General features: G+C 38.9%; 1 protein-coding gene across 1 annotated transcript in view; it reads left to right on the top strand.

The window, feature by feature from the left end:
• Irak3 (interleukin 1 receptor associated kinase 3) overlaps positions 1-25,651 on the top strand; it is a 53,325-nt gene extending 27,674 nt beyond the window's left edge. Inside the window, exons 7-12 of the mRNA XM_026386664.2 lie at positions 5,346-5,460; positions 6,737-6,855; positions 20,214-20,412; positions 20,875-20,937; positions 21,022-21,186; positions 22,894-25,651. Of these exons, the coding sequence (XP_026242449.2) occupies positions 5,346-5,460; positions 6,737-6,855; positions 20,214-20,412; positions 20,875-20,937; positions 21,022-21,186; positions 22,894-23,367 (1,135 nt within the window). The 3' untranslated portion in view covers positions 23,368-25,651. The remainder of the gene's footprint in view (positions 1-5,345; positions 5,461-6,736; positions 6,856-20,213; positions 20,413-20,874; positions 20,938-21,021; positions 21,187-22,893) is intronic.
• The last annotated feature ends 414 nt before the right edge of the window (positions 25,652-26,065 follow it).

Genomic DNA, 26,065 nt, shown 5'->3' with positions numbered 1-26,065 from the left:
ACTGTTCCTCTCTCCTGTTGAGAGATTTTTTTTTCCTAATCCTTTGTTTAAAAATAAAGTTGCAACAGGAAAGCCTGTTCTCTTTGTGTCATATCAAAAATAAAAAAATTTGTAAAACTGTGTCAGAGAGATTTTTTCCCTGTACTTGTTTCTGGGAGCTTTATGGTTTCAGTCTTCGGTGCATTTTTAGTTGATTTTTTGTGTATGATGTCTGACAAGTCCAACTTCATTATTTTATAAGTGGTATCCAATTTTCCTAATGCCATTCATTAAAAAGACCTTTCTTTTCCCCTTGTGTATTTTTGGCATCTGTTTTAGTCAGCCATGACCAAAAGACATAATGAGAACAAACTAGAGGAGGAAAAGTTTATTTGGCGGCTCATGGTTTCAGAGGTCTCAATCCCTAGGTAGCCAGCTCCATTCCTCAGGGCTCAAGGTGAGGCGGAGTACATCATGGTAGAAGAAAGTGACAGAGGAAAGCAGCTCAGAACATGGCACCAGGAAGCAGAGAGACAGAGACTAAGCTCAGCCAAACATATACCCCAAAGGGACACCCCCAATGACCACACTACCTTCAGCCACACCCTACTTGCCTTCAGTCACTGCCCAGTCAATCCATTCAGGTGGATTAACACAATGATTAGGTAAAGGCTTTTAAAATCCAATCATTTCATCTCTGAACTTTCTTGCATTATCTCACATATGAGCTTTTGAAGGACACCATGTCTAGACCATAATAGCACCCTCGTCAAAGACTGTTTGACCATATATGTATATAGGTTCATTTGGGGACTCTGTTGTATTCCAAAACAGTACATACTATTTTGATTGCTACAGCTTAGTAATGCAGTTTAAAGTTGGAGAGCGGATGTCTTTGGCTTTGTTTGTTCTTTCTCAAAATTGACTTTGACTGGGTTCTTTCATGGTTTCATATGAATTTTAGAATTGTTTTTTTTTTATTTCTGTAAAAAAGCCATTGGAATTTTGATAGGAATTACATTGAATCTGTAGATCACTTTGGGTGGTATATGTATTTTCACAATTTTTTCCAATTCTTGTGTATTTGATATCTTTCCATTTACTGTGTCTGATTTCTTTAATCACTGTTTTACAGATTTATCACTTCCTTGGTTCAATTGATTCCTCAGTGTATTATTCTTTTTTGATACTATTATAAATGGGAGATTTTATTAATTTCTGCTTCAGATAGTTTATTACTATTGTATAGAAGCGTAACTGCCTTTTGTATATTGATTTTTTATATCAGGAAAATCTGGTGAATTTGTTCATTAATTCTAACAGTTTTTTTAGTGGACTCTTTAGGGTTTTCTATGTATGAGATCATGTCATCTGCGAACAGCTAATGTAATGTCCTCTTCTCCAATTTGTATATTTCTAATTTCTTTTTCTTGCTTTATTGCTCTAGATAGGATATCCAGGACCATGTTGAATAGAAATGACAAGAGTGGACATCCTTGGCTTGTTCCTGATCTTAGAGAAAAAGCTTTCATATTTTTACCACTGAGTATGATGTTAGCTGTGGGCTTATCCTATATGGCCTTTATTATATTGAAGCACATTCCTTTGGTACCTCATTTGTGGAGAGTTTTATTGTGAAGGGATATTGAATTTTGTTAAATGCTTTTCTATATCTATTGAAACGATCATATGAATTTCCTCCTTCTTTTTGCTAAGGTGATGGATGATGTGTTGATTTGCACATGTTGAATCATTCTTGAATCCCAAGGTTAAACTGCACTTGGTCATGGTATATGATCCTTTTAATGTTCTATTGCATTTGGGTTGCTAGAAGTTTTGCATGTATGGTCACCAGTGATGTTGACCCTGTAATTTCCTTTTCTTGTAGGGTCCTTTGTTATTAGGGTAATTAATGCTGGTCCTAGTAAGGCGAATTGGTAAATGTTTCCTCCTCTTCAATTTTTGGGAAGATTTTGATAAAATTCACCTTAAATGCTTGATAGAATTCACCTCTGAATCCCTCCTGTTCCTTTTCTTTTTCTCTTTTTTGGAAGGCTTTTGATGACTGCATCAGTCTCCATCATTACTAGTCTGTTCAGATTTTCTGTTTCTTCATGATTCTGTCTTAGTACACTGTAGGTTTTTAGGATTTGATCCATTTCTTCTAAGTTATAGTTTGTTGGCACATGCTGTTCATAATAGTTTTTTATGATACTTTTGTTTCTGTGGTATCAATTGCAATGTCTTCTCTTTTGTTTATAAACTTATTTGAGCCTTCTCTAGAGAGAGAGATCTCAGTGTAGTTTCAAATTCCTTTTTCTGAGAATCACAATCCTTAAAAAATATATACCTCCTTTTTTTTTTACAAAATATCTGATAACATCCTTTGCCCATTTAAAAAATTAGGTTATTAGTTTTTCTCTTAATGGGTTGAAGGAAGATTTTGTATATGTGTGTGTGTGTGTGTGTGTGTATATATATATATATATATATATATATATATATATATATATATAAAAAATACTATATATATATAACTCATATATATGAAAAAATTAGACTATTTTTACGATATTAAATATAAATTATTTTTACCATACTATCATTTTGTCTTTGCTTATTCTACTTTTGCCAAGTAGAAATGATTTTTATAGTAGTTGAGTTTATCCTTTTTAGTGGATTCTAAGTTGTTTTTTTTTTTTTTTTTTGGTAATCTGTCTTTACTAAACGGTTATAAAATAATCCTCCCATTTTTTCCTAATACTTTTATAGTTTGATTTCTCACACTCATATATCTAATCCATTTGGTTATCTGATGAGGTATTTTACAAATGAACTACAGCTTGTCTGTTTCTTTTGAAACAATCCTGAAGTGTTTACTGGGTTCCCAAAATAATCTTGGGAGGATTAAATTTATGTTGTTGAATATTCATGAGGTACTGTTATTATTATTCATTTTATTAATATTTATTTAGTGTTAGGAACTATTCCAAGTGCTGTATGTGTATTAATGCATTAATTCTCACAACAGTCCTATGAGATAAATTCTATTATAGATCCCCATTTTGAAGAAGAGGAAACTCAGGAAAATCCTAGATTTTCTACGAGGTACAATTTATTTCCTAAATCATCTTTAGTCTTCCTCTTCTCAGACACTGAGATGTTACTAAGGGAAGCCTTCTCTTATACTATACAGTCTGAAGTGGGATTGGGAGAGAAGTTCATAAGTAGATGGGTAGTTTCACTAAAGTAAGTGATAATGTGAGAAAATATAGAGGGGGAAAGGATGAGAGCCTGGAGGTGAGCAGCAGAATGGGTTTCTAGGAAGATGCACATCTAAGCCAAGTCCTAAAGGAGTTTTTAAGGTTTAGTATTGAGGAAACTACTTATATAGATTTACAAACTCCTTAGAATATGACTTCTGCTGCTTTTACCGCTGCTCTTTCTCCTCCTCTTCCTTCCTTAAGGGAAGGGAAAGAAGAGAATAATTTATCTTACAGTCCACAGGGAGACAAAATAACTTGCCCAAGTCTACACAGCTGGAAAAAGACCAGAGAGATTCAAGTGCGGATCAAATCTGCCACTCAAGTCTGTCTGCTCTACCACACTAGGAGCCACTTTCAGCATTTTGTCTACAGTAGGCATTCAGGGATGCTTGCTGAGTCGATTTCAAAACTACGGACCTTCAGATCTATATAACTTACGGACTGAAAAACTTGTAGAGAAAGCATGGGTGGCCTGAGCCCTTAGACTCCATGATGTCTCCAGGTCCCATTCTTGCTGACTTCTGCAGTATCTGTATTTCTGCTTGATCAGTACTATTTGAAAATAAGAAAATGGTTGTTTCTATTCTGTGGGCAAAAAAGCAGAACACCAGGCCATGACTGGGTCTGTATGATGTCTGCCGTCTGCTGCCTTTCAAAAAGTTTTTCTCTTTGAATTTTAAGTTGCAGGAGAATCAGCCAACCAGCGGTATAGATCAACTGTTTAAGCAGCTAAATATACCTCATCAATTTCTTTTCATTTTATAGATTTGGTCTGAATCATAATAGGTATAAGGACCTCGTATCATAGAAGTTTTTGACATAGTTAAAAATAAAAGTCTGTGTGTTTTTGTATGTGTATGTGTACACAGGTACACAGGCATGGTTCCTTTGTTGAAGTAACAGGGATAAAAAACACACAAGATATATCTGTACAAATTATATGAGAAATAAGGGAATGTAAACTCACTCAGGGTATAGAATCAAGGAAGGATGCAACAAATCTTTTGGCTACCACACTGCACAAAACCCAGTAAGTTAGCTGTTTATGCAACCTTCCAGGAGTAAGAAATCAACTGGGGAAATAGCCTTCTCATTCCTGGGGAAGCCCATTGGTGGTGGTGGTGGTAGTGGTGGTGGTGGTGGTGGTGTGTGTGTGTGTGTGTGTGTGTGTGTGTGTGTGTCTGTGTGTGTGTTTATAGGACTTCTGTTACTAAAGAAACAAATAATACGCCTTTATAAATAGAACCATTTTTTTGCAGCTTAATTTATCTTAATATCCCCAACAATGCCCAGGACATAGCAAGTATTCAATAGATAATGATTGGATTAAACTGAGTTTGCAATGTGTGTGAGCTTCACATGTTTTATGTTGATAGTGGTTACCTGGGTTCCACTGTTCTTTGTAGCAATGATACATACACTCAGGGAGTAGAAATTTTATTAGTAGCCTAATCAATTAGGAAAGGAGCCGGAGAAATATATACTATGGGGATATAAAGTCTGTTATTTAAATTGAGTGATATATTTTTCAACATCGAACTTTACTCTTTGTGTGGATTTTTGATAACAGTGCAAGCTTTGTGAATAGCAGGTGTTGTCTCTTTTGGTCTGTGTAACCCAGCATCTGACCTAGCAAGCTCAATAGACACTTGAATGGTCTTCTGTACTCCTATATTTGGGTGGCTTGACCTACACTTGTGTACTTAAATTAGTCAAATGAGCAATTCCAGTTGGGTTACCTTTATCTATTTACATAATAGCCACGTTTTGTTTCATGTAAATAAAAACAAATTAATATCAGTGTTGTCTATTTTTTGTAAAATTTCTAAAACCTCAGATCTTAAGAAAATTTTACTTTTAAAAATTTCTGCCTTGTATTTGGAAATTTTATTTTTATTTGCATGATAACAGAGTTATGTAGTATTTGTTGAACTCCATAGACCAATTTAGAAAGCAAGTCTGTGTCCATTGAAATTACTTTTCTGTTGGCTGAATTTATGTGTTTTTGTCTTATTCCCCACCCTTCTTACCACTCCAAAGTATTACTCATGACTTATTTGAATAAACAGTTTGATGGCTCTAATAATCTTGTGTTTCAAGGTTTCGTCATCCAAACATACTGGAGCTGACTGCGTATTTTACAGAGACTGAGAAGTTTTGCCTGGTTTATCCATATATGAGGAATGGAACACTTTTTGACAGATTACAGTGTGTAGTAAGTCACATCTGCCATTGTCCTCTGACCCTCTAAGGCCTGGGGATTAGCTGCCACAGCCTTCTGGGGAAGCTGGGAGGCCAGATGAGGGTATCTGAAAGAATCACCACCAATGGGCTTCCCAAGGAATGAGAAGGCTACTCCCCCAGTTGATTTCTTACTCCTGAAAGGTTGCATAAACAGCCAACTTACTGGGGTTTGTGCAGTGTGGTAGCCAAAAGATTTGTTGCAGCCTTCCTTGATTCTATACCCTGAGTGAGTTTACATTCCCTTATTTCTCAGATAATTTTTTTTATTATTGGTTGTTCAAAACATTACGAAACTCTTGACATATCATATTTCATACATTTGATTCAAGTGGGTTATGAACTCCCATTTTTACCCCGAATACAGATTGCAGAATCACATTGGTTACACATCCACGTTTTTACATAGTGCCATACTAGTGTCTGTTATATTCTGCTGCCTTTCTTGTCCTCTACTATCCCCCCTCCCCTTCCCTCCCCTCCCATCTTCTCTCTCTACCCCATCTACTGTAATTCATTTCTCTCCCTTGTGGCTATAGCTCAGTGGTAGAGTGCTTGCCTTGCACACAGGAGGAACTGAGTTCGATCTTCAGCACCACATAAAAATAAAGATATTGTATCCTTCTCAGATAATTTTAATGTGCATAACTTTATATGAAGTATCTTTCAATACCAAGGATAGACATAAAAGTGATATGAACTACTTAAAGGGAAAGAAGTTAAATATGCTGTAATTTCTCATATTTTGAAAGGGTAAATCTAAAAATTGATCCCAAATAGGTTAAGTTTTAGTTAAGATGAGAACAAAAGCAGATTATTCTCAATTACTCACACTATTGTGCTACAAATAAAATCTTACTTAATGAACTTTTAAACAGCATCATCTTACTAGCCACATTTTGATGTCATTGTTTTGTGCTGCTGGGGATCAACCCAGGGCCTTGTGCATGCTAAGCAGGGCCTCTACCCTTGAGCTACACCCCCAGCCCCATCCACTAACTATATTTTGATTAAGTTAATAATAAAAATTTTGTGGTATTTCCATCATCTATAAACAGACCTGTAACAATTATTGGTAATACAGGAAACACATCTGGAATTAAAAATAGGTTGTAATAAGCCAAAATGTTAATTCACCCCTCACCCCGCTTCACCCCTGCTTGTATTGTAGCATGCTTCCACGTCATGAATACATAGATAGCTTGTACTCAGAAAATGCAATGAAACCAATGATGTTTGTTGTCTTTTAGGGTAACACGGCTGCACTCTCTTGGCAAATTCGAATCAGTATATTAATAGGAGTGTCCAAAGCAGTTGGGTACTTGCACAACACCCAGCCGTGCTCAGTCATCTGTGGCAATATATCAAGGTAATTGACCCCAGAGCTTTAAATCACACCTCCTAGTCCCTTTCATCATCACAGGTGAGTCATCCTTCACACTATTTTCTGACTATAGTTTTCCTGGTATGTATGGGTATTCTTCATATACCTATGTGTATATGAAGAATTCTCATCTAAGTATGAAAAATCAAACATTTGTATAAATGAAAATGTGTCTGAGTTTTAAAAAAGCTGCATTTATATTGACAAAGAGAGAGGTTATGTTATCTTTGGGAATTCCTAATGAACAATTCTGTGTACTTTATTAATTATACCTGATAGCAGGATGTGACATGAACTTGGACTAATCTCCTCCCTCTTTTAAAATGAGGTTTAAGGAAAAAGTAAGGGATTTCTAAGATTACAGTAGAAAACAGCAATTAAAATTCTTGGTCCTTTAATCTGATGTCTTGCTTATCCCACTGAGCCTGCTGTCTCATAACTTCATATATAAATAGGTGGCAGGACAAGTAGCAGCCCTAGTGTTCACTTCTAACATGAGAAAGTCAGAAGCAGTCTCCTTTCTTTCTTTATCAGCGGACATAGTGCCTCATTTAGATAACATATATACCCTATAGGAAAATCCCCCTGGTGAATTTTTCCTGTGTGCCCTTCATCTTGAACCTATAGAAAAGTCCATGATCAGTCCCTTTGCTAAATATTAGGGGAGACTGAATTGAGAAGGGTGCTGCCTCTTTTGGACCATTTTCTACTATTTTTTTTGGGAAAAAAAAAAAGAGCTGTTAGTATACTTTTGACTTGAACAGAAGAAGAGCTGATTGCTTATTTGTTTTTATGGAAATGAACTCCACATGAAAAGACTTTAGATTTTTACTTAGTCCTAAGGGAGAAGTGGGAACTACCCACAGATGTCTGTTCCTGTTGTAGTGTGGAAATTCATCAGCTGCTGGTGGCTCCCTAGAGTCAGCATAATGTTGATGCACCCTTGCAGAACCTAGACATGGAGGGCCAGTGCAAGTCTCAGGGGTTGATGGAGTCACCCATTGGCATTGGTTCCAGTGGGTTGATGTGGTCATCCCCAACCTAAAATTATCCCCCGTCTATGGATTGCAACCAACACTGGTATAGTAGGTGCTCAAGTATATGTTTTACTGAATGAATAAGTTTCTGGAATTTTGCTCTATATACTCTTTCATTAGTTTAACTTAAAGTAAGCATTAGTTTATTTTAAAATCCCACATTGGTAATACATTGATTTTATTAAATTTCCTTGGTGTGACTAAGTTCATCAAATCCTTTCCTGAAGCAAGAGTTAGCAGGAGATAGAGGTGAGGAAGGAGAGGACATTGAAGTTCTGGATCTTGGTGGGAGAGAGAGGGACCAGCAGAGCCACATGCTGGAGCAAAGTGGCCTCAGTGTGGGAGGGAAGCAGATGCAGACTCTGCCTACTTCCCAGTGCCTGTCACAGGGTGAGGTGGTTTGGGGAGAGCGGTGACAGTGATTGGGAAACCAGTGTCTGAGATTGGGGTCCCTGATGACTTCATGGCTGTGGCATACTTGGTGACTGGGAAAGTTTCTGTGCAATGGCATAGGATGCCCCGTTGCTATGGAGATGTCCTCCATGCTAGAGTCTTATCAGCTTCAACCTTATTCTCAGGCAGGGCAGCTCCTGGGAATGAGGGAACTTCCTTGTTAAGATAGCCACAATATTTACCAATACCAATACTGCTACTCCTGAATCTGCCCTGGAATTATTAACTTTAAACAATAGACTTTCTTGAGAGCTGCACAATGCTCCTAACATTGCTGCACAATGCTCCTAACACTGCACATTGCAGCTGTAGAATGTAACTGAGGAAATAGCTGCATACTGTTGTTAACTCTGTAAATTTCATGAATACAAAGAATAATGCTTGCACAGTCTTTAATCTGATTTAGAGACATATATAATAAAGATTGCTGGTGTAATTTTTTAGACCTGCTTCTCCATCAGAGAGCAGTGCTCCACCTGACCCCAGCTGTTTTATCTTCAAGATCTGCGTGTGTTGACTATTTTTTCTAATCTCCCATTGCCCCTCATCAAAACCTGCTAGTTTGGCCGTGCTGGTCGCAGCAATGGTTGGGGTGTGCCTGCCCATCCTCTCTCTCCTAGTGTTGGTGAGAACACAATTGTGGACTCTGATCCCCACTTTCTCACTGTTGGTTCATGCTTTCGAGTAGGTCCCCAATAAATAGGCTCAGATGGAGAGTCTTAACAGCAGGATATTTTTAGGGAGACTTCTCAGAAACAACAAAAGTAAGAAAGTCAGGAGGACAGCAGAACTTGGCAGGCAGAGAGATGGAGCTGGGATATTGTCTCTGAGGCCTCAGCCAGCATCCCAGGAAACACTGAAGCTGGGATGCGTTTTCTAAGCTATCCCAAAGTTAGGCAGGATGTGTGGCTCTTTGCACCCCTGTGCCTGACCAGTCCTAGAGTGAGACTATAACTTGGGTGAGGTGGGTTCCTTCTACCAAGGATAGTTTCTAGATTGGGCTCAGCTGCCAACCCTGTCTGCTGGAAAAGAAGAGCCTCCCTGGAACCCAAGGGAGCACTGGGCAGGGATGATAGAGAGGGGAGACCAACACGCAGCCACCACAGTTATGGAGGGAGAGTTGACTGAATAGAGCTCTAAAAAAGGTGACCCAAGGATTTTTCTTTCTCATGCATTTTCCTTCTCATACTTCTTCCATTCATTTCTCATAACAGTCTTCTCTAATGTGTACACCAGAGACTTGATTTTAGAAGTAGATCGTCCACTGTAAATGTGATTCTGAGCAACTTGCTGAACTTCCCTTGGACTCAGTTTCTCCCTGTGTAAATGGTAATAATAAAATAGCAGCTGTGTCCCTAAAGTTCAAATAATGTAAGGTATGTTTGATGCTTAGCAAAGAGTTCACATTCATCAGATAGTAAGTCCTGTTATGGTTGGGGCTGAAATGGCAGGCATAACAGTGGCAGAGGCCAAATGATGTGGTAGCCGACCAGTCTTTTTACTTACGAGTCTTGTACTTATCTCCATCATCAATTTATTGGATTTGAAAAATATACCCACAACCTAAGCTCTATGTTAAGAAAAAATCACTCTATCTTAATATGTGCTTGTTAAACATCCTAAGAATCACATTCATTCAAATCACATGGGATAGAGAGCAGGAGCATGGGAGGAATAGACGAACTCTAGATAGGGCAGAGGGGTTGGGAGGGAAGGGAGGGGGCATGGGGTAATTAATGATGGTGGAATGTGATGATCATTACCATCCAAAGTACATGTATGAAGACACGACTTGGTGTGAATATACTATGTATACAACCAGAGATATAAAAAATCGTGCTCTAGGGCTGGGGATGTGGCTCAAGCGGTAGCGCGCTCGCCTTGTATGCGTGCGACCCGGGTTCGATCCTCAGCACCACATACCAACAAAGATGTTGTGTCCGCCGAGAACTAAAAAATAAATATTAAAAATTCTCTCTCTCTCTCTCTCTCTCTCTCTCCTCTCTCACTCTCTCTTTAAAAAAAAATCGTGCTCTATATATGTAATAGGAATTGTAATGCATTCCACTGTCATATATAAATTTTTAAAAAATTTACATAAAAAAAACATGCGCCATATGTGGATGGTCTGAGAAGGCTTCCTGTAGTTAAAGAGTTTCAAGCTAAGTCTTGGAGGAAGTGGGTCACAGCTGTGGACTGGTTGAAAGAAGGGGAAGAGAATCTTCCTGGTGGAGGCAATGATTTTTTTCAAGGGAACAGAGTAGAGAATTGCCGAGTGTATAATAAAAGCAAGGAAGATGTGTTGATTGGAGAAGAAAGGACAGGATTGGCAGATAAGGTAAAGTTAAATTGGAGAAGAATAAGGAATATAGTGGGTAAAGGATTGGATAGGTCCTTGAGTGCTACCTAGGCTGAGGAACTAGGTTTGATAAGCAGGCTCTAAAGAGAGACTCCAAGGCTTATTGGGATACAGGTGGGAATATGGATGCTCTGGAATGTCTTTGATGCTCTTGCAACTTAAAAGGAGACCAGTTCTTCCAGGCCACTATCTTGGTACTTGTCTGGTTGTGCAAACTATGAAATACCTTAAATAACATCACTAGGCAGAATGCACAGTCGATAATAAACACATAGAGTAACAAAAGAGATCTGACAAAAAAAATAAGCACGATATTATGCAGGATGGAGGACTTGACCTGGAAATGCAATTAGCAACATATACTTTTTCATTTGGAGGGAAGGTTGCTGATGTGTCTTTAGGTGTTATGGTTCGGATCTTGGGTGTTCCCCAAAGGCAAATGTGTTGAAGACCTTGTCCCTACCGGTGGCACTCTTGGGAGGGATTGGAATCTTTAGGAGGTGGGGCCTAGTAGAGGGAAGTTAGGTCATTGGGGGCCTGCCTTAAAGGGGATATTAGGACCCTGGCCATTTCCCGTTTCTCTCTTTGCATCCCACCTAGCATGAGGTGAGCAGGCCTCCTCTGTCACATGCTCCCACCATGATGTACCATGCCACCACAGGCCCAAAGCAACGAGGACAAGCAAACACAGGTTAGAGTCTCTGAAACCATAAGCCAAAGTAAAAATTTTCTTTTTTAAGTTGTTTACCATCAAGTATTTTGTCACAGTGATGAAAAGCTAACTAGTATACTGTGTTTTCAAAGAGTTTGAGGATTTCAACATAGTCCATCCATAAACAAAATCCACCCAGGCATGTGTCAGAGTGAGCAGTTTCAAGGCTGTGGATGTTCGCTTGAAAGATATGTGGGTTCACAAGGTTCATCAAGTGCCTGTTCCAGAGCAAATCAACCTCTTCCACAGCTATTGAACCTGCTTTTCTGCTGAGATGTCATCAAAGATGTCAATTAATGCCATCTCTAACCATAGATTTCCCCCTCTCATTTGGTGATTTGCAGAATTGTTCTTGGAGAACTGCAACGAGATCGATTCAGTTAACTCAGGCCACTGAGCATCTGTCAGATGGTTAATAACATTCAGACCCCAGCTGTCCTGCCAAATTGAGCTGGCCAAGGTTACCCTCCCATATCTCTTTTAGTGAACCCTTCACTTTTCTCTGAACCTAGACTTCCCTGAGTCTTGGCCTTCATCCTAATGCTTTTAAGAAAGTCTGTGATCCTCGACTCTTCTGCCTTTCTCATATTAATTTTTAAAATCTTTGTTAAGGAAAGACAGCTTCTAGGAGGGATGCCATTTTTATTGTACATCCCTGATAATTGGCTCAAGAAAGGGCATCTCAAAATCTATGTTAAACTGTGACCTTTGCCATGAGTAAGTCAGGGCTGTGCTTTTGCTGGAGAAGTGGAAAATGGAAGTTATTATTACCTGTATTTTCCTTTCTGTATTTGGATTTCAGATTAATGGATTACAAAAGACTTTATCATCAATCATTTAACAATTTTGGTAATGTTATTAATAGTAGGAAATAACATGGAACAATGTGTATAAGGTGAGATTAAATGGAAAAAGGCAAATTGAAGTAGTATATATGTATGTAATTATAACTTTGTAGAACTACAAATTCATTTATTTTTAAAAGATTAAATGTAAAACATACCTAAATATCAACAATACTTTATTTGGATTCAGAGAGTGTTGCTTATTTTTTACTTCTAGTCTGTGATTTTAAGAAACTTGTCTAAAGAGTATACTCTACTCTTATGTTGAAAATAAATCTTATTAGAAGAAAAAATAACTTGGCATCAGATCTTTTTCTCTTGAGACAGTCTCTAGTTAAAAAATGAATGTTTATCATTTCAGTCATTCTGTATAATTAATTCTGTTTAGACAAAAGCTTGATAATCTTACAGGTTTGAGATTTTTAAAGTAACTTTAAACATGAAGATTATAAAGTAATTATTTAGCAGCCTGGTACTCAAAGTATGACTCACATCTATTGTCTCAGCAAAATGAAATCTTGTCACTGGGGAGGAGAGAAGATGATGTTGTTGGAAAAGCACAGGACCTCTGGGTTCAAGCCCAGTCTACCTCACATTGTCTGACCACAATTTGCTTATTTTCGTATTCAGAGCCAACCAGGATGATCTCAAGTTGATTTTTTGCTTTACAATTCTTTGAATGTACACCTGCCTGTTTTTGCACTGAGTTCTACTTATAAGAGAATGACAAGATCCCTATATTCTCTTAAATCCTGACCAAGCTTTACCCTAGTCAGTTTATGAATTAGGAGGAATTCAGATACATATAGGGAGACACCTCCAGCCACCTTCACACCCTAGAGTGACCCCTAGGAAAAAATCCCCAAACGTGTGGTTTCCAAAAACACCTTTTTCTCAATCTTTTCTCTGTCCTTCCCCTTTATTCAGCAGTCACCCCAATGATCTCAGTGTTATCCTTGTCTCTTGTCACTGGTTAAGAGGATGGCCTTTGGAGCCAGGTATAGTGGAGCATGCCTAGAATCCTGTGCCCCAAGAGGCTGAAGCTGGCAGAACCCAAGTTCAAGGTCAGTCTCAGCAACTTAGGGAGTCCCTTAGCAACTTGGCAAGACCCTGTCTCAGAATAAAAATTCAAAAAGATGGAGGATGTTGCTGAGTGGTAAAGTGCCCCTAGGTTCAAACCCTAGTATTAAAAAAAAGGTGGGGTCACACAAATCTTGATACAAATCCCTGTTCCATTAGTTTCTAGTATGTGACCTTGGGCAAATCACTTAATTCCCTGAGGCTCATTTTCCTTCCTCATCTGGATCTGGGCACTATTACACCTCCTTCCGTGGTTGTGAGGAGGAAATGTGTGTTAATACGTAGAAAGTACAGCCCATGGCCTGGCATTAAGCAGTATTTTCTTGTACCTAATGTAAGATTTGGCTCTTTTACCTCTTAAGTGTTTCATCCAACCTGCTTTGGACTCTGGCTATCCTGGAGAGGCCAGCACATGGGGATCCTGCTCTATTTGAGTGCAGTTCTAATTATCAGAACTTCTTTTTTTCATTGAGGTAAAATCCTGTGACTCACCCTTTAATTGATTTTGCCTCTAGAATCACCTAAATACAGTTAAAGAAAAAAGAGAGAAAAGTTCATCATTCTTTGTAATCAACAGTTCAGTTTCTTAGCATTTTATTCATGAAGCTGAATAAATAGTTTTTTGCTGTTGTTGTTTCTTTGCTTTTTAAAGTGAACTGCAGTGAATCAAAAGAACAAACAACAAAGAAACAAGAGGGCAAGGATTTAGTCCTGGCTCTGCCATTAAGTTAATTTATATAGAACAAGTTATGTAACTAGGTGGGCCTCATTTACCTCATCTGAAAAAGAATCAGTATACTATAGCAGCCATAACAAATCAATTTAATCTCACATCCCATCCTGGATTGTTTGGTCATGATTTCCCAAGTGTAGTATGGAAAGGAAATCTAGGGTGGATGCTTTCTGAACTTGATTAGTTATGTCTGCAATAATATGGGAGGATGTTTTGGCAGCAGTTGGGCCACATATTTGCCATTTCCATGATGAGAGGTCTCAGCCTATTCTGGTTTCTAACCCTCTTAAGAAACTGGATTATGTCACTGATTATAGTTTTTTTTTTCTATAGATTCAGCATTATGGTTATGTAAAGTATATGAGATGATCTCCTTTAAGAATCAGATGGTCTATGTAGTTCAGGCTGTCCAGTAGGAGTCTGGAGGAAGGAGAAATGCTGGAATCCAGTGGTTGAGTGAAAACTTCATGGAGGAAGTGATTCTTGGGGCTTCTTAGAGAATTTGGATAAAAGAAGGGAGAAGGGAATACTTTCAAGATGAGGGGAACTGCAGAAAGAAAATTTCAAGATGGCTCTGAGCACAGTTTATGGTCTACCCTGCTGCCCTGGTTAAGAGTACACTGAGGGTGGCAGATACACTGCAGGCCGATTAGGGAGCTCAGTGAAAGCCAAAGGATTTTAGGCTTGACATAAACACCCACCTAATAACTTGTTATTAATCCTTCTGACAACCCTGAGATTAGGCATTATTGTTATCTCAGTTTGACAGGAGAAAGCTGAGGCTTACAGAGATTAGGACCTGGCCTCTGTCTTATGGAGGTAGTGGGAAGTGTGAATCCCAACAATCATGCTCTTATTAGAGAAATTAAAGGTCTGGGATTACTGTGGGCACATTGGCTTCATTTGCAGACATGGATATTGGAAAGGAGAGGAAGGTGTAGCTAATGTGCTTAAATATGGAGATGTCGATGTTGGACTCCTAGTGAAAATGGCAGTAAGCAGCTGACTTTGAGGAGGGAGATGAGACCTTGAAGATCTTCATTCGCAATCTCACTTGCTTTAGCACTGAGAGTAAATTGCTTTCTAAGGAAGAAACTATCAAGGACACAGCTGAGGAACACCCACAGGAGGAAGCAAAGCCCACATTTCAAAGGTATTTTCAACAAGTCTGGTAGTTTATTTAGCCCAGAAATGTCTTAGCGATTTGAACTCTTCAAATAAAATGTTATATAAACAAAATTCACTTCCAGATGGTGGAATTTACGGAGAAAAGAATTTAAAGAAAAGTGGTTTGAAGAGTTGCAGTCTGTATTCTTGGCAAAAGACCCTCACATTTTTATTTAGGAAACGAAGATGTTTTTGAATTGCAAGAACACATAAGAGCATCTGAAAGCAGTCAACCTCCTTGTTATTTCCATCCTATTCCTCAGCAAGCTTAATTGTTTTCACATTTATAAACAATTTTAAATTGAAATGCATTTTATCCTCAGCATTTTTCATCTCAGATCTCCATTCCTACTAATGTTTCCAAAGTAAGGAGAATAATCTTGGAGTGTTTCCTGTGTGAGGACTACAAAGATTGAGTGGTTGGAAAGAGGAGGTAGGGAGCAATAGACTGGCCCCTTCCAGCAACCATGACACTCTTGCCTAAGGACCCAAGTTCTTCTTTCTCCTACCTTCAGTTCAGACGTGAGTGTCTGTAGGCTGATGTGGTATAGACTGAAAGATTAAGCTCCAGCTCCATAATTAATAGGTGTGTGAAACTGTGGGGAATGCAAAATCTGATTTATTGATTGTTCATTTAATGAACCAGTCTCTTTGTTTTCCTCTTCCTGCTTTAAAAAAAACACACACTATTTTTATTTTTCATAAATATTTTAGATACAAACAATTCTGTTTCCTCAGACTTTCATAAACACCCCCACTCCCTTCCTCTTTTAAGATATCCAAATATGTCCATTTTTTTCTCTAAGGGATGCCAAAACAACTAAATTTTGCATAAAATAAAATTTCCCTTGTCAATTCTATTTGCCACCACTATATCCAAATCTCAATATTAATTTATTAATATGTATAAATATGCATGTGCATTCCCCCCTTCTCTGTTATTTTAAATTAGCTAGAAATGTTACTTTAGGTTTGCCCAGAAGGTCTTTGGAATTATTTTGATTGTAATGATTAACTTAAAGGTGCTCAGTCTGCAGGCCATCCTGCAATCTGTGCTGTTGTTACTTATATCAGTGTACTTGCACTCCTAGAGATACCCAACCCAGTCTCTTGGGATTTTAAGGTAAGGTAATGGGTGTAGGATGAACCAAGGTCTATCTACATGCTATAAAGCACATTTTGAGCTCCACTTAACATTTTCCCATTTAATCCTTATAAAAGCTGGTGAAGTAAGCATTACCAGCTCTTTGTACCTCCATGGAAGCCAAGGCTTAGGGAGTCTGGGCTAGTTAGGTTAGAGTTGAAGTTTCACACTTTGAGGAGGAAAACCTCTTATTAAGTTGGCCTTTTCACAGTGCCTGGAGTCACCAGTCATTTATAAGGCACAAACAAGTTTTAGTTTTGTCTTCAAGACTTGCCGAGGTTGGATGGAGAATGAAGAGAAAGCTCCACAACAGGGGACTAAAAGGTTTCAGCTTCGTGCTCTTCCAGGGAGAATGCCCTGCAGGCTGGAGTTGTGGGTAGGGCGGTACGCAACTTTCCAGTCACTTGTGGGTCCTGGGGAAACTGGGTGTTGCCTCATCTGCCGTCAGCAGGACATCTGGGGCAAGTTGTCTCAGTGCTGCAATGGCTACTACATGGCACAGGTGTCCGTTGCCCCAGGCTGTTACATAGAGGCCATCTGGGTCCTCTTTTTCTCAGGGGTCAATTGGGTGGAGTTGGAATTTTTCCTAAGGGTTGGCAGACACTTGGCTGGGCTACTTGGCAACAATAACTCTCTTTAAGACACACACACACACACACACACACACATACACACACACATATCTTTAAAAATTAGTCAAACTCTTACATGTCAAACATGGCTTTTGTACTTAAATGCAAGTTTTGCATGAGAAGCCACATGTATCATCTGCTTTACTTTTTTAAATATTTATTTTTTAGTTGTAGTTGGATACAATACCTTTATTTTGTTTATTTATTTTTATGTGGTGCTGAGGATCGAACCCAGGGCCTCACACTTGCTAGGCGAGTGCTCTCCCCCTGAGCCACAACCCCAGCCCTCATCTGCTTTATTTTTAAAGCTTGAAGGCTTCAACTAAATTAGGAGACAAACTGATGAGCAAAGAAAGCAATTCTCACTAAAAAGTAGCATTGTTTGGGGAAATTCAGGTCCCCCTAAAGAGTTAGCCTAGAGACCCCTCCTAATAGATGAGTAACAACCCTAGAATTAGAATACAAACTCACCACCTGTGCAGAGTTCTCCCCATTTCCTCAGGGTACAAGCCAAGGGTCCTTCTGCTAGAAGAATTGTCTAGAGAGATGATGGCCTCTTTGATCATAGTAAATAGCTTTATGGCAAAGGGTAGAAAAAAATACATTGTAGAAATACTAAATTGAATGTGCGAACCGTTTGATATATACCAAAATTGGTTGTTGTTGTTGTTGTTTTTTTTTTTTTGTCTCTGTTTTGGTGGCCACAATAACTCACAAGCCATCCTCTTGTGTTGTATTTTTATGAATTTAGTTGTTCCAGGTTGTCTTTGTTTTGTTAGTATATCCTCACTCCAGGGTATAAACTTACTCAGCTGACCTGCATGGTAGCTGAAGTCACATTGTGTTTGAACATTCTCTCCAAGGTTGAAGCAGGGGGAAGAATCAGGGTAGAAATTGATCGTTGAAGGCCCTTTTGCAATTTCCACTTTGCTAAGACAGAATATCCTTCTTTCCCCAGCTACCGATAACCTTTATTTAGAACAGAGTAAATCACTGGACTCAAAATTTATGTTCTACACTAAAATCTGCTGGCAAACTACTTGTCTTTGCTCCAAGTGTCACTATTCATTGTGTAAATGCAGTGCCCTCAAATCATTCCACATCTTACCGACGGCCTCTCACTGACCCCAGGTCCTCAGTGGGTGTTTTTGAGTAACATATGGTTCATGGTCACACAGATCACCTCTGACATTCACAGATGTATGATTGCTCAGTTGCTGGAATCTTTTGTTGAGAGTCAAATAAATGCATTAGATTATGGGTTTTGTTTGTTGTTCTTGGCTTCCTCCCTTTCTTTTGTACTTAGAAATTATTTAGGGATTTTTAAGTATTTCACAGATGCAACTTTGGCATTCTCATGGTTCTGGAATTACAAATTAGAATTTCATGCCTTCTTTACAGCTGGGATGGAGAAGGAAGACATTGAACCTCTGGCATTCAGAATTTTTCTATCCTCCCCCCTGTGCTGAAATGAAGTAAGAGTATGTAGCAGTGGCTCTCGGATTAGGAGCAGCAGGAGGGACAGAAACCTGGGTCCTGGAAGTGAGAGTTGGTCAACATTTCTGCTTACCTTCTCTCCTGGCCCACCTGGCAAATTGTGCATTGATCTGTCTACCCCAGTTCATTGATACAAGTCTTGCTGACCAGGCCTCTTGGTTTGGTCATAAATGCAGAGATCACACAACAGATGAAGGGCCCTAGGGCTCATGCATATGGTGGGCTCTTTGGATTTTGCAATCTTCCTGCCACCCTTATAGGGAGGGAGGAGTCAAAATGGAGTTTAAAGCATGTCTTTCTCTATCTTTAAAGGAGGGGCATGTCCCTTCATTTTGTCTGTTGTCATATCAGTCCCAGACAAAGTCAGAATTCTTGGGGCCTTAGCTTCAAACATTGGACTTCCCCTTACCCACCCTATAATTGAATCCTCTGAATAGTAATAAGACCTGAAATTCAAACCTGTGGAACTGGGTTCTGCCTGTATGCCTACTTGTTCAGGACAGCAGAGACTTTAGAACTTTTGTTAAGTTCCAGTATTTGTTTAGGATTAAGACTTTCTTATTATTCAGTAGCTGTGACCACTTTTAATAACAGTTTGTAGTAGTACAAATATGTCACTTGGTGTTTTGAACGGGGAGGCCTAGGGTAAATGCTTTAGTTTCAGGAGACAAAGAGCCAGCTCTGGATACTCCTAAGCAAAACTGAGAAGTAGGAGACTTTCTCATGGCCAACTCACCCTTCTATCAATCAATCTCTGTCTTCTCTCTCATTATTGATTACTAAACTTTACCCTGGTGACCATTCATTGATTAGGGCTGGGCATAGTTGCACTTTCTATTCCCCATATCAGGCTTAGAAGCTCTTTTATTCTCCCCACTTCACATGTGAGGAAAGAGGGCACTGAAGCTTTTGGGTGAAGTTTCTGCTAACAATCTCAGAACCAGAAAAAGGCAGAGCTGGCTTTGCCCAAGTGAAGTGCACAACCTTCTTGGCTTATTCTTCCCCACCCCCATCATAGCAGCATTTCAAAGAAAAAAGTAAACTGATACTTTGAGCCAACATAACAAAGCTTATTAAGGATTTTATGAGACAACTGCTTAAATTGAATGTAAGCACTTCACCTTTACTTCCACAGATATTTGTATTTAAATAAGACTCAAAAACAAAAACAGCAATAGAGATGTGACTCAGGGGTAGGACTATCATTCAAGCAGGAGCTACCAACTATCCCTCCAATTGTTCTAGGGTTGTGGCTCTTGCTGAAAGACTGAGCCCTACACAGCACAGCTTTACACACACAGCAGACACTTAATTATTGCTGATTTTAATCAGCTGGTTTTAATTCAACTCACATTCTCATTAAGTGTAAGAAGAGCACAAGAAAAGCTGCTTTGATTAACTTTAGTTTATTCTATCCACAAAACCTCGGCTTTACCCACCATCTCTTTATATTTGAAATACCCACTGTTCAGAGGTCAGGTTCTTGCTTTTGTTTTTATTCAACACATAGATTATGCTTTGAAAAAAAATTTTTTAAATAGTGTTGTCTAGTTCATGAAAATTTATGTTTGGCTTTATGTATCTGTCTCTGAATTGACCAGACAGAAGGTGAGCTCTCCATGTTGAATTTGATTGAAAAGCCTTCATAATGTTTTGTCTTGTCTGTCCTTCGGCACCATTTTAGCACAAACATACTTTTGGATGATCAGTTTCAAGCCAAACTAACTGATTTTGCCATGGCACACTTCCGACCCCACCCAGAGAATCAGATTTCTACCATAAATGTGACCAACAGCAGCAGGAAACATCTGTGGTACATGCCAGAAGAGTATATCAGACAAGGAAAGCTTTCCGTCAAAACAGACACCTACAGCTTTGGAATTGTAAGTGTACACTGCTGGCTAATAAGCAGGGGAGAGTTTATTGCCAAGAATGTTCTAAATTCTAAAGAGAAATTTTAATTAATTATTATTTTAAATGTTAGCTCGTATTAGTTATACATATTAATGGGTTTCACTGTGACATTTCCATATATGCATAGGTCATGTTTGAATTGTATCCATCCTTCCTACAACCCTCTCTTATCCTCTCTATTCCCTGCTCCTGTCCCCATCCCCTTCCCTAATGGTTCCTCTAAGAAGAAACTTTATAATAAAGTTTTAACTTTTTGACTTATTGATTTCTGCCACTCATTATCTAATATATCAATTTGTGTCATCAATGAAGTAATAAAATATAAAGGCATTGATTAGAAAGAACTATATTCATTGTCATGGTTAATAGGTGCAACAAATGTTGTCTATGCATTCAGCATATGTAGCTGACTTTCTATATGTTTCTCATAGGTAATAATGGAAGTTTTGACAGGCTGTAAAGTGGTGTTAGATGATCCCAAACATGTTCAACTGGTAAGAACTGTCTTTTTGTTGACACTCATTTTCTCATTTTTTGACCCACTTGTATGTAATAAGATTTTCTCCTCCTCTTCCTAGCGGGATCTCCTTATGGAACTGATAGAGAAGAGAGGCCTCGATTCATGCCTCTCATTTCTAGATAAGAAAGTACGTCCCTGTCCTCGGAACTTCTCTGCCAAGCTCTTCTCTTTGGCAGCCCAGTGTGCCACAACTCGGGCAAAGTCAAGACCATCTATGGATGAAGTGCGTATTTATGTGGTTTTATTCAAAATGGAGCCATGCAATATCTATGTTGGATATAAGTGGTGTATCTGGATGAATTATTTATCAGTAAGACAAATTAAGCTTTCAACAGAAAATGCCAGCCTAATAGATATTCCTTTCTAGATCAAAAGTTATATGATTTGGTACTCTGGTAGAGGTCATTATTGAGTAAAACCAGAGCATCACAAAAAAATATAGTGAAATGTAGCTTGGAAGGAATACTTATTCAGCATTTATTAAGATATCTGGCCCATTAAAATGCAACATATATTTCCCCTTTTCATTTTAAAATTCACTCTTTTGTCCATAGGTGTAGTCATGCATTCACTGATTTGTTTATTTGCGTGTAAACAAACACTTACTTAATCTCGCTTTCTATATGCAGACTTTGTATTTGGTGCTAAAGATACAACAGTGTTCACTATACAGTGTCAACCCTCAAACTCCAAATAAGGAGTCAGATGAGTAACTTGGGATATTGGTCCAGCAAGATGGAAGCCCAGGCTGATGAGATTGTAGAGTCAGAATACACTAGCCTATGGTAATCAAGGGAGCCTCTTGGTGGAGGTGACCGTTTAGCTATGATGTGGACAGCAGGTTGGATGGAGACAGCAGTAAGGATGGAAGGACATTGCAGAGAGGGTCAGCCAGTGTGGGCTCCAGGTGGTGGAGGCCGGCATTAAGACCACAGGTAGGCCAGCATCATGGATGTGAGGTGGGGGTGAGGGAAGCCCACAGTACTTAAAATGTCAGAGACTTCTGGGTAATGGAGGGACATGGATTCCATTTTGAGAGTTTGGGTTTTATTCCAAGTCATTGTAGAGCCAAGGACAGGTTTTAAACAAGGACTCAACATAATAAAAATGGAGTGGGAATCAGGAGAGCATATTCCAGGCTGACACCACTAGGAAGAGCTGTGTGGGGACCTGGGCCCAGAAAGGAGCTATGAACTATGGCTTTGGAATGGAATTGAGAGCCAGGAGAAGGCTCCTCCTTACTTGCTGGTGATATTTATTCATTTTACTGAGTTTCAGCTTTATTATCTATAAACTCAGAATGAGCATTTTATTATTTGTTAATAAACAGCATTATTATATTATTATTTGAGTGTGTTAAATGAGAAAATATATGTGAAAAGACTTTACTAATTGTAAACCTATATGCATTTTTAAAGAGAGAAAGACAGAGGAAGAGAGAGATTTATATTAGGTCAAGGGTCTCAAATCTTCCTACACATTCAGATCATCTAGGAAGCTTTTATAATGCACATCCATGGACCCTGGTCTCCTTATTTTTTTGAATGATAATCTGTAGATTGGAGCTAGGGGGTGAGGGGATCTGTTTTCAGAAAGTTCTGTGGGCATTTTGGCATTTGAGAACTACTAATGGATTACCTCCCTTATGTTTGAAGTCAGACATGTAAAGACTCACCCAAGGCCACAAAGCTAGCTGTTGGAAATCTAGAACTAAAGTTGGGTCTCATGATGTTTAATTCAATGCAGTTTCTTTTATATCTTGCTTCTTGAGAATGAAGATGAAGGGGTTTCTCTAATCTTTAAGATCCCTTCTAATGCAAATTCAGTAATTAAACTTATGAAAATGAGAAAATATTCTATAATTGAAAAAAAGGCAAGAAGGGATATTTTTCAAGCCTAACTCAATGTTCGTTTGTTCTTCATTAATTAGGTCCTGAATGTTCTTGAAAGTTCGCAAGCCAGCTTATATTTTACAGAAGATCCTCCCACATCCCTGAAATCCTTCAGGTGTCCTTCTCCTCTATTCTTGAATAACGTACCAAGTATCCCAGTGGAAGATGACGAAAGCCAGAATAATCATTTGCCACCTTGTGATAAAGGTTTGAGGACAGATGGACTGACTCAGAAAATTCCCTTTGAATGCAGCCAGTCTGAGGTCACATTTCTGGGCTTGGATAGAAAGAGAGGCAGTGAGAGAAATGAGGATGCTTACAACATGCCCAGTTCTTGTGAAGAAAGTCTGTCTCCAAAGCATGCAGCTTCATCCCAGGGCTTCAAGGCCACCGAGGTGAATTTGGACTCCTTTTTAGAAGACCCAGGCCATCCTTCCAGCAGCAGGCTAGTGGAGCCAGGGTGCTCCTCTGAATTTTTCTGTAATAAATATGAACCATACAAAAAGGATTAAAGTTCACCAGAAGGTAAAGAAAAAAGCAAGTATTTCTGAGACACTTGAGCAAAGGTACCGCCTTGGGAAGACATCATCTCCTTAAGTTAGGCCCAGAGAATGGCTGGTGGTGAATTTGGAGTAATACAGATAAACATTCTGGACAATTCTATTCCTTCCTTCTCAAACCCCCCAAACAGAGAGGCTTAAACAAATGTTTTCTCAGAGTAATTACCTCATGACCAAACCCAAACTAAATTAGAGCCATTCAAAATTATTCAGCATCCTTGGTCTGACTTCAGCAAAACAAAACAAATCAAACTTACCAAAGAGGGACAAGATTCTCATGTCTTCTCTGTCGAAGTGAGTCTGGGGAACCTCCCCCTGCAAAGGACTTTCAGTTGCATTCTGTTGTTTGGTTTAGCTTACTTAGGAGGGTAGCAGGAAATGTCTAATTTGTCCACGTACTTTGTGATCAACTGAAGTGTTTTTCTGTTCATCACTGTCTAAAAACAAACCAAGCTCACCGTTGGCCAGGGTGTGCTCTGTGTAGCAAGATTCCTGCCCAAGATCTATATTTCTATATTTAAACTCTTAAGGTAGCCTATTCTATATAATCTAATTGTTGATTGTTCTTATAGATTTTTACTAACTCAGAGACCTGTCATATCTTGAGCAGAATATGTGATATTTTAATCAAATAATTTTTGTTCCAGAAAATGACTGGTCGGCAGTGTAGGTCAGCTTTTGATTGATACTATTTGTGCCTTCCACCCTGTGTCTCCCCTCTTGCCGTTTCCTGGAGCTCCTCTTTTGATGTCCTAGCCAGTTATCAGGCTCTGCAAAACTGTCATCCTCCAAAAAACCTCCCAAATCTCTCCAACCGAGGGACTCACTTTACCAGCATTTCCATAGCAATTTCTTTGAATTTCTCTTTTATGCTTGTCACGTTCCAAGATGTATCAAAATCAATCTTATCTCTGTTCCTAGATTGCTAGCTCCCTTTGTTTTCTGTGATCACTGTAACAGGATATCACAAATTGAGTAGCATTAATTATTTTACAGTTCTGCAGGTCAGAAGTCCTTGGCAAACCTTCTGGCACCTCTAGGGGAGCCTGTTGCCTCTTCTAGCTTTTTGAGGCCACCTGCATTCCTTGGCTCATGGTCTTTTTCTCCATCTTCTAGGTCACCAATGTAGCATCTTCAAACCTCTCTTTCTCCCCACCCCATCACTTCCCCTCATGCTCTCTCTCTTTCTTAATTCTTCTTTATTACCTTTCTCTTGCTCTGGCCCTTCTGCCTCTCTCTTATAAAAACCCTGTTATTGCATTGGGCCTACTCAGATAATCCAGGGAAATTTCCTTGTCTCAAGATTCTTAAATTAATTGCATCCACAAATCCTCTTCCTCACGTAAAACAACATATTCACAGATCACTAGGATTAGGACATGGACGTCTCTGTGGGGGCATTGCCCTATCACACTCCCTGAGTGTGTAAGGGTGACCTCCTCAGAACTTAGCATCAGCCTCCTCAGAGCGGGTATATTCTTATAAATTAAGTTGAATCAAACTATATATATATATGAACTCACATAATAAATAATTCAACTATAATTAACCTTTATGAGTAAATTAATGAAGTAGGGATAATGAATAACGGATAGAAACATTCAAAGAAAACCTTTTCCAGAGGATTTACAGAATCTCCCCATCCAAGAACCTTGCTGTAAAAGCTCTAGCTTTCTGTGTTAGGAATGGAACGGTGAATTTTACTCTTTGGAGAGACAGTGCAGTTGGGTTAATCATACTCAGATTGGAACCCGAGTTCAAGAACAGCTAATCACAGAAGAAAATCATCAGGAACAGGGTCAGGCAAATAGACTAAGGTCAAAAACATGGAGTTAAAATTCTCTAAAAGGGCATGAACTGAGGTTAAAAAATACAGTAGAACTTAGCCTGACTGACAGGTCTAATGCAAGCCCCAGGTAAGCGGTCAGGAGCATCAACGTTCACAGGCTGTAGGACACCTGGTCTGCAGGTGCTGTCTTCTCATGTAATCAGCACATATGTGTTCATACTGCTTTGGAACTGCCCACATGTCGACTAAAAACTTTAATTCTTTTGCCTTGTTTGAGTTTGGCCACTCTTGATTATACATGTTAATGAGTCTTCAGCATTTGGCTCACATGTTGCAAACCATTCTGAGGCAATGTAATCCATCTCAGAGATGTAGTTTGAAAGTTTATTGACAAAACTGAGAAAGTTAGCCTGCAGTTGGTAGAGTGCTTGCCTTGCATGCACAACACCCTGGGTTCAATCCCTAGTACCACATACACCAAAAAAAAAAAAAAAAAAAAAATAGAGAAAAAAAATTAGCCTGGAATCATGTAAAATTGCCATTAATAATCCAAAATCAATAATTGATATGTTAATTTTTTTACTTTGAATCTGCAGACACCCCCTGTATCTTTTGTGAAATGTCATAAAAAAGCTCTGATTAACACCAGGATTGTACAATTAGTCAGCATTCACTTAATCTGTAGGCATTGTATTGACTTGAACTTGTTTAGTTGACTGAAGCAGGGTTTCTCAAACTTCAGTGTGCATCAGAATGACATAGAAGTCTTGATAAAGCCATGCCCTCACCATCTTCTAAGACATTTTGTCTGGGGTTAGGAGTTTGCACTCTAACAGCTTCCCAGGAGACATTGATCCTGCT

The sequence above is a fragment of the Urocitellus parryii genome, chromosome 5, assembly GCF_045843805.1.
Source record: "Urocitellus parryii isolate mUroPar1 chromosome 5, mUroPar1.hap1, whole genome shotgun sequence".
Lineage (NCBI taxonomy): Eukaryota > Metazoa > Chordata > Mammalia > Rodentia > Sciuridae > Urocitellus > Urocitellus parryii.
Note: the sequence above shows the minus strand (reverse complement) of the source record. Positions and strands in the feature narration are given on the sequence as shown.